Below are 8,769 nucleotides of genomic sequence, written 5' to 3' on the forward strand. Positions count from 1 at the left end.
TTCTCTTGTTTCTGCTTCTGAAAATCAGGCTTAGGAGTGTAGCCCAAAGAGTTCCCACTGTAAGGCTTGTTGCTTTGTTGATTACCGAATCTTTGACCCTAATTTCCATAGACAAAGTTGACATCTGCTTCTTTATTCCATGTTTCAGGTGGTGGCTCAAATGTCTCAACTTCAGCAGCAAAGTGAACTGATTTCTTACCCATGAGAAGATTATGCACTGAATCTAGCTTAACATTGACTGAAGCTAGCTGGTTTGAATCAAATCCTCCATGTAATCTCTTTCTTTCAGCATCAACTCTCTTAGTACTATTGCTGGAGGCCAAATTCTCAATCAAAGCTTCAACATCTTCAGGATATCTTGTCTTGAAATTTCCATGGCTTGCAGCATCCAAAGCTAACTGATACTCCCAGTCACATCTTCTGAAGAAGATACTCAGCAATTGAACTCTTAAGAAACCATGGTGTGGACAATCCCTTTGATAAGCCTTGAATCTCACCCAAGTTGCCTTGAAAGCTTCATTTGGTCTTTGCTTGAAAGAGGACAGCTTAACTCTCAACTCATCTGACATTGCATCATCATAAAAGTAGTTGAGGAAGGCCACTTTGACGTCATGCCAATTTGTCAATGATCCATCTGGTAACTGCATCAACCACTGAGATGCCTCTCTTGCAAGTGAGTAAGGGAAGAGCTTGCAGAAGATGTAATCCTCAGTCACTCCATTAGCCTTGATACTGGTCACAAGATCCTCAAAATGCTCAATGTGGTCCAAAGGCCTCTCATTGGGCAGGTTAGCGAAAGGTCTCTGCCTAACTAGTTGAAAATATGCAGGATTCAACTCAAAATCATTCCTCTGGAATGGAGGAGGAACAATAGCAGACCGGTTCTCATACACAAGATCAGCTCGGTTGTATTCAGCAATGGTCCTGATCAAATCTCGCTTGTGCTCCTATCTTCGAACCGGATTGTTAACGTGGTTTGTAGTTCCACATCCGTCTGCAGGAAGGGGGTGTCGATCGATACCCTGTTGGTGTCGATCGACACCATCGACAACAGCAGCTTGCTCGTCGCCAACAAAAACTTCAGCAATAACATTCCGTTCTGCATCAAGTTTTTGGCCCTGCTCATTGTGCAAGTGGTCATCTTGATCCCTCAAAGCACCATCCTCATCACGCATCATAATGACTGTGTTAACCATCTTCAAGGATTTGGCTGCTTTTCGGTTCTCACGCTCAAGTTTTCCTAACTCTTGATTTGTAAGCTTCACAATAGGACTAGTCTTGTTGCTCCTTGTGTTAGGCTTATTAGGCATGTACCTGAAACGTGTAAGTAGAAAATAAAAACAAAAATTTAGACGAAATTAAAAACTCAAATCTAATGGTAGATCAAAGAGTCCCCGACAACGGCGCCAAAATTTGATATGCTCAAATTAAACCATAGAGCTACTCTCTCAAATTAAGAGGTCAAAGTAGTACTTAGGGGTCGAATTCCACAAGGACTCTAGATTACACAATAAATTATAGAGTTTTATGATTACGCTAAACAAGTTGATTTAAATAAAGAAAAGCAATGCAAAATATTAAATCAAAGGTTGTAAATTCAAAAGATCAAAAAGCTAGGTCCAGGGAATTTCTCAGGAAATTACAAAATATTAAATCAATAATTAAATATGATTCAAGCAATTAAAATCAGATCTAGAACTCTAAACTCTTTTGTAAAATAAATCAGTTCTCACTGCAAATATTATCTAAATTTAAAACCAGAAAATCCAAATCTCTTTGTAAAATTCTAGGTTAAAAATCACTTTAAAAACAGGTTTAGATTGTTCACAAAATTACTAAATCAAATCTCTTTGCAGAAAGTAATTTTGCTCATCAAAAGGTTTTATCAGGAAAATCAATTATATTCTCATATCAATTTATTTTCCTAGGTTATTAATTCTAGATGGCCAATCAAAGATTAATATGAAGAACAACCTATGATGAAGATCTAGTAAGATAATGAATCCTAAATAAACAGATCTAATAAATCATAAAATCCCTGTGAAAAACTCTGAACCTAACAAGCAAACTACTCAGACATATTCAATGAAGAACAAAACATAATTCTGAATAATAAGCAATTGAGATTAAAAGAGTAAAGAAGGAGTTCAAAAATTCTTCTCTCAAAGTAGTTCAGATCTCTCTCCCAAAAGCTCTCAAAATCTCACAGGGTTGCAGAAAAATAAAACTTGCTAGAATAAAACTTCAGGGTTTACAAAACCCAAAAACACTATATATATGTCCTAAAACACGTCAGAGACAAATGATGCAAATATAGAAAACTTCGGGCAACTTTGTAAAACTTTCAATTTTGAAGTCTTGTGTCAGAACAGCTTGGTGTCGACCGATGCTCCATTGGTGTCGGTCGATGCTTTTCATAGGATCAGACTCCAAATTGATTTCCTCCGATTAAATGCTCCCAAACGATCCAAATTGCTTCATTTCGCTCCATCCGTGCCAAAATCCTAGATAACCTGTAAAGATTCAAAGACAACCTAAAAACAAATGAAAAGACTCAAAAAGCACACTTATATCATGGTTAAAAACCGTAAAAACCATCCTAAATCATAACTTACTTTTTTTTTTATTAGTCATCATACTCACTACTGCAAAGCGTCTGGTTTTGCAATCTCTCTCGCTCATCATTCCCTTATTTTTCTCAAATGTATATATAGAAATTATTTTTTTGTTTTTTACTTTTTTATTTTCTTTCTCATATTTACATTCATCCACTATCAAAACTTCCAAAAAATATTTTTTTTATTTCTTCTTCTTTATTTGTATAATTCGTTTTCGAGATTAATATTAGGAACTCTTAATATTACTCTGACATCAAGATATTGGGTTGTTGTTGTTTACAAACAGACTGTTTGAAACAGTCAAACATTGATTATGTTTTTAAGGAAGTAAAAACAAAAGGTTACATGGAGACTCTTGACGATGAAAAAATCTTGTGATATATGGCTACACTTTGTAAATACAAAAGGTTATTATTACATGGAGAATCTTATTTCAAGAGGCTACAATAAGTCTTGAGACCAGATAGATCTCTCCTTCCGGATCCCTCGCAGGTGAACTTATAGTATGCTTCAAAATCAAAGGGGTTAAAGAGGCGAGGATACTCGGGATCAACCATCTCCTCCGGTGCACTTATCAAATCCTCGGTGTTTGGCATAGAGAAAAGTCCAGCCGAGCACCTTGTTTCCGTCCCCATTCTAACCACACGGTGAACCGCAGATTGCACCCGGCCGTTCAGCAGTACCTGAAAACATCTTAAAGCATCATCATCTATTGAAAAGTCTGTACAGAGAAAAGGTTGGGACTTACATGCAAAATACTTCCCCCAATGACGAGGAATGAAGAATCTTGAGAAGGGTTAGCTTCGATCCAGTGGCTACCGTCTTTGGTTTTCACCTCTAATCCTCCGTCTGCTACATCGTTCAGGCAAACTATGGTGAGCACATTTCTATCTGTATGAGCCTCCATGCCTAGCCCCTCCTCTGTTTCATCAACTCCACTGTATTTCATCATCCGCATTAGGCATTTCGTCGATTTGAGATGTTCGTCTATGTAGTATTCGTAGATCCCAAAACTCTCCATGACAATTCTTTGGATCTTGAAGTCCAGTTCTGATACATTCTTGGTAAATGACAGAACCGTGTCGCTGAAGAAACAGAGTAAATTCTCACCAATTCTTCAGAGTTTTGATCAGTTTTTTAAAACATCCTAACGAAAGAAGCAAATATTGTAAAGATCATAAAACCTGAAATTGAGGCCAAAGCTTCTGAGTAAAGGATTTGACGTTCTCTTCATTGTCTGCAACGTGACATTATTACCTGCGCAATACTAAGGGTTGCAGAACTCACAGGATCTAAAAAGTCTCCTCCCGGAGGTGAAACTGCACCAACATACTAATCACTGCAATTTAAATCTGAAGAAGTACAAATCAAGAAAGAACCTGAGCTAAGGGGATTATAAATTGCTATGTAAATGTTGTTCTATTATGAATATACATCAGTAGACAAATGATTTTTATGCACTTTATTTTATTTTGCATATATAATAGACAAATGAAAAGAGTCACAACCTTGCTATATATATGTCAAAAACGTACTTGAAACATGTTAATCAAGATTAAAATCTACGCAAGTGCCTCTTAAAATAAGCTACAAGCCTTCCAAGATCCTGAAACATCCTTTTTTCTAAACTTGAACCCCTTTGGGCATAAACCTATATACTCATGGTGTAGATTGATGCTCCGTATGTAAGTCAGTATGATGGCACCCGGATGTTCGTGCGAAATCCCAAAAGCATAGACTACCATCCTTGGATTCTCGGCCTTCTCAATCCGGAGGAGATCATCTACTTCCGGTTGAGTCCTGGTTCGGAACTTGCGATGGTTGAGAGCATGGTCACAAGACGAGCTACCAACGGACCAACATACCAATCCATCAGCCAATCTAGACACTCGCACGTTTCATCTCCAATTCTCAGTAGCTTCCCAATACCAACGTCGTCCTTGTTCTCTTTCCCGCCTTCAACTATCTCCCTGTGCAGATACACATTATCGTAAATCTTTAATGTCAAAGTAAAATAATTGACTCCTCGAGAGCTCGGATGAACAACATTATTACCAAACTGCTGGTCAGATAAGTACTCTGTTGCTTGGTCAGCAGTAATGTTTCGGAAGCAAGGGTGACCAATCATCCGAAACTTGAATCGATCCGGAGCACTCTCTTTCTCAATCTGGACACCTTCGTCGTGGTAATAAGGATCAATGCTACTCCAATTTTTTCTCATTTCACTTTCTCTGCTGACAAGAAACAGACGGCGCAGATTCTTTTGAGGCGATTTAATCTTGCAAGTAAGGATGTCACCTTCACAATGGTATGAACAATTATTATTATTATTATTTTTAATCTGAAAGGATCCATGCATTCAGTTTCATGACCAACCACAGGACAGGACATGATAACCTAAAATACATGTGTACAATCCCAGTGTATTATAATCAAGTCAGTAACATGATTTCTATGTATATCATGTCTTCTTTCAGGGATCATCATGTACAACTGACTTTGGAAACTATAAAACTACGTCTCACCAGAGATTCAAAAGAGGTAACCAGAGAAGAACTCTTACAGCATGGCCCCCTCCACTCTTTTGTGATCTCAAAACCATCAGGAAAAGAAAAAGAAAAAAATCCAAACCTTTTAAAGCGTTTTCGATGTGTATCCTTTGTAGCTCTTTTATCTTTTACTTTGGCCCGATAGGTATTGGCCACTTCTTCTTATAGTATGTAAGACACTTTTATATACACATATGGTTTGATTGTTGTTATACATGTAAAACAAATAAGAGAAAAAATAAAATAAAAAACTAGAAGCAAGAAAAAATAGTTTTACAAAGTCTAAAGCCAAAGCAAAGCAAAGCAAAAACCCCTTTATATAAGCTTGAGATTTTCTACATAGTCTACGAAGCAGTAAGCTAGTAATATATTAGAGTTAACCCCTTCAAAACCTTGGATTCCAACGCTTGTAACAATGTTTCGCTCGAGATCGAAGTAGAAAAGATAGATAGGCCGGCCTGATAGAAACCGCGGTGACAAGACAAGTTCACATGTACCTGCCCTGATTCCAACTATGCCCAACTCAGTCTCTCCAGCAAGGTTCCACCACAAGAAAGGCAACTGGGAGATATGCTTGGTCCATTCGGTACCTCCTCCTTGAAGAAGCCACAAACAAAAACTTGTAGCGTGTCCATCAATTCTATTGGGGTTTGAACACTGCATAATACCCAGTTGGCCCTTGTGGTTAACGAGTCGTGATTCAAGACCTACTGGCCACATGCCGTCAGGTTTGTTGATGAAGCTCAACTTTTCAAACCTAGTGTCAAAACAAACTATGAAAATATCTTGATAGTTATTGGACTCAGCCATATAATACAAAAGACCATTGATGCAAATACCATCACCGCCTTGTACAAGATGACGAATAGGTCTGCAACATTCAATGGTTCGCCAAACCATTTGTTCTCCTAACGTTAGAACATAATGCTCCGCAGGAATACTTAGTGAATTGAATGGTGACCAAGTCGAGCACAACACCTTGAACTGTTTGTCAACCGGATCATACCCCAACGACATTTTCACCCAGATCATCATCTTCTCTTTCAAGGTAGGTAAGATTACATATTCCCCTGTGATTGGATTACAAACCACAAACATCCCTGTCCCATCTTCAATACAGACCCATCCACGAACAGGTTGAGAAATCTTAGATAACCCACCAGCAGGCAAATACGTGTGGTGAGGAGTCACCCATACAAGAGGCGGATTTTGAATCTGATGAGGAGGTTGTGAAGTGAAGAAAGGAACTGCTCCAGGGTCATCTATGACGGCGGCGAACAGAAACTGACGAGGACGAGACAAAGACTTGCTCAGGAACAACTCTTCGAACTCGGGAAGCCCAAGTATCAAAGCCCAAAACTTGCAAACGCAACGGCACTTGCCTACAGATTTCGCCGGCAATCTCGAGATGATGTCCATTAGGACATCAGATGGGATCGGATCCGACACCAACACCGAAGAAGATGATTTTGAATTGCATCGTGAAATAGTCAGGCGACCGAAATACTTCATGGCAGCTTTCAGTTCTGAAACAAATTATTAAATTCAGACCCAGAAACAAACAGGGACGACCAAGTATATATATATTTAGATCAAAACCGGGATTCTGATGCTGCAGACTTTGCCCGGACAAAAGTTAAAAATGACTCTCTGTCTTGTATGAAAACAGAGGTTGTAATAGAGAGAGAGCAAGAGGACAAACACAGAGACGAAGATCGTGGGCGGCACTTCCTATCTCAAACCCCTTGGATATCCGAAACTACTGCTGTATTTAACTTTCCCCATAAAATATGGAATTTAAGTACTATTATTTATCTTTTTGTCCCACCAAAAAAAAAAGAAAAAATAAAGTACTATAACTTATCTAAATAAATTTTAAATTACACATAATTTAAAAATTAGGAATATTATTTACAAAAACTTTACATATATATTACTATACTGTTTTTATTCAAAAGTAAATTAATAAAAAACATTTAAAATAAAATTATTGAGTTTAGGGAGATTCTCAAAAAGTTTAAGTTGTTCTTTCAAATTTAGAACTCACTCTTAAATGTGGCAAAATTAGCACAAACTTGTATATTATTAATAATACAGTTAAGGGATTAAAAAAGAAACAAAGTGTTGAATTTGAATTCAATTGGGTTCGCCGGATTCATATTCTCCGATTGGGTTCGCCGGATTCATATTCTCCGATTGGGTTCGCCGAATTCATATTCTCGTTGGATTCATATTCTATAAAATATTCAAGTTTTATTAATATTATTCTTTAAAAATAGTATCTATTGAATTAAAAAAAAATTTACTGAGTAACGAGTCAAAATTTCAATATTTAAATTCAATTTCTTACTTTTTTGTTGAATTTTATAATTTTATATAATATAATAAACTATATAATTTATTTTGAAATATTTTTAAAATATTGAAACTTGATAGAAAAGTTAGAAACTATAAACACTCCAAATTTACAAAATTATGTCTTATAATGACCTGAAATCAAGGAATCAGAGATGAATCATTAATGAATCCAGTAATTGTGTTTGGGACATCACATACAAACGACTAGCTTTGGTTCAGATCTCGTCGAAAAGACAATCTAGCCAAAGCTTCGCATCTCTATCACCAATTCAAATTCGCAACAAGACGAGCTCTGGTTCATGTTTTCATTCCACGTTGTTACCTAGTGTTGAGCGTATTTCGTTTTCATTCTCCCTTGTAGGAGAATTATTAAGCTTAGTGGCAGTTATAAATGTACGGTGCTTTCTGTTTTTAAAGGCTAGATTGGCAAAGTGGAGAGGGGAGCAACAACGTTAAGTAGCTGAAGCAGAGGCGGAGAGCAGGAAACTGTGAGCGGGGCTGGGAGTAAGACCTAAAATATATATATTTTTTTATAAATAAAAGTATTTTGTTTTGGAACAAATTTATTTATGACTAATTTTATTTAAAAAAATTATGAAAAACATCTTGTTCAGAAACCAATTATGACTATTTTTATTGAAAATGTTAATTTTAAAATTGAATAATCGAATATTGAAAGCATATTCAAATATATTGTTGATTATTTGGACTCAAGTAAAAATATTTTTACCAGAATATTTTGGTTTCAAAATTAATATATTTTAAGTGATAATTCATGATTGTTTTAAAATAATAATCCAAACTCTTTCATATCATGCGTGATAACTAGAGCAGTTACCTATTTTTTCTTACACGTGTGTGAAAGAAATTAAAAAAAACTTAATAGACGTTGAGACTTAGCGTTTCCAGACTTAAGGCTAGATTGGCAAAGCGGAGAGGAGAGCAACAACGGTAAGCAGCTGAAGCAGGGGCGGGGAGGAGGGAGCTGTGAGCGGGGGCTGGGAGTAAAATCTAAAATATATATTTATTTTTTTTATAAATAAAAATTCTTTGTTTTGAAACAAATTTATTTAGAACTAATTTTATTAAAAAATAAAATTATAAAAAATATCTACGAAAGCAAAAAAAAAAAATAACGAAAAATTAGCAATTTTATAAATTAAAATTAAATATATATTTTGAAAATAATTTTAAATTTGAATTAGAGAATATTGAAAGCATATTCCAATATATTGTTTCTTATT

The 8,769-nt window shown here is 36.1% G+C and overlaps 2 protein-coding genes across 5 annotated transcripts in view; both read right to left on the minus strand.

The window, feature by feature from the left end:
* Positions 1-3,046: 3,046 nt before the first annotated feature.
* LOC104744106 (putative 2-oxoglutarate-dependent dioxygenase AOP1) overlaps positions 3,047-8,769 on the minus strand; it is a 32,284-nt gene continuing 26,561 nt past the window's right edge. The window contains exons 2-3 of the mRNA XM_087507047.1: positions 3,367-3,703; positions 3,047-3,301 (exon numbers count right to left, since the gene is read on the minus strand). Coding sequence (XP_087363173.1) covers positions 3,047-3,301; positions 3,367-3,703 — 592 coding nt within the window. The remainder of the gene's footprint in view (positions 3,302-3,366; positions 3,704-8,769) is intronic.
* Positions 5,330-6,959, minus strand: LOC104778204 (F-box protein DOR-like). 4 transcript variants are annotated; one of them, XM_087507045.1, is made up of 3 exons: positions 6,870-6,933; positions 6,007-6,693; positions 5,330-5,924 (listed from the first exon to the last, which is right to left on the minus strand). In XM_087507045.1, exons 2-3 carry the CDS (start codon positions 6,677-6,679, stop codon positions 5,911-5,913), a joined length of 687 nt encoding a protein of 228 aa, XP_087363171.1. In that variant the 5' UTR covers positions 6,680-6,693; positions 6,870-6,933; the 3' UTR covers positions 5,330-5,910. The 4 variants fall into 4 exon arrangements, with proteins under 4 accessions (XP_087363171.1, XP_087363170.1, XP_010500895.2 ...); XM_087507044.1 differs by having other exon boundaries at positions 6,767-6,922; XM_010502593.3 differs by having other exon boundaries at positions 5,330-6,693; positions 6,767-6,959.

The sequence above is a fragment of the Camelina sativa genome, chromosome 3, assembly GCF_030686135.1.
Source record: "Camelina sativa cultivar CO46 ecotype springtype chromosome 3, ASM3068613v1".
Classification (NCBI taxonomy): domain Eukaryota; kingdom Viridiplantae; phylum Streptophyta; class Magnoliopsida; order Brassicales; family Brassicaceae; genus Camelina; species Camelina sativa.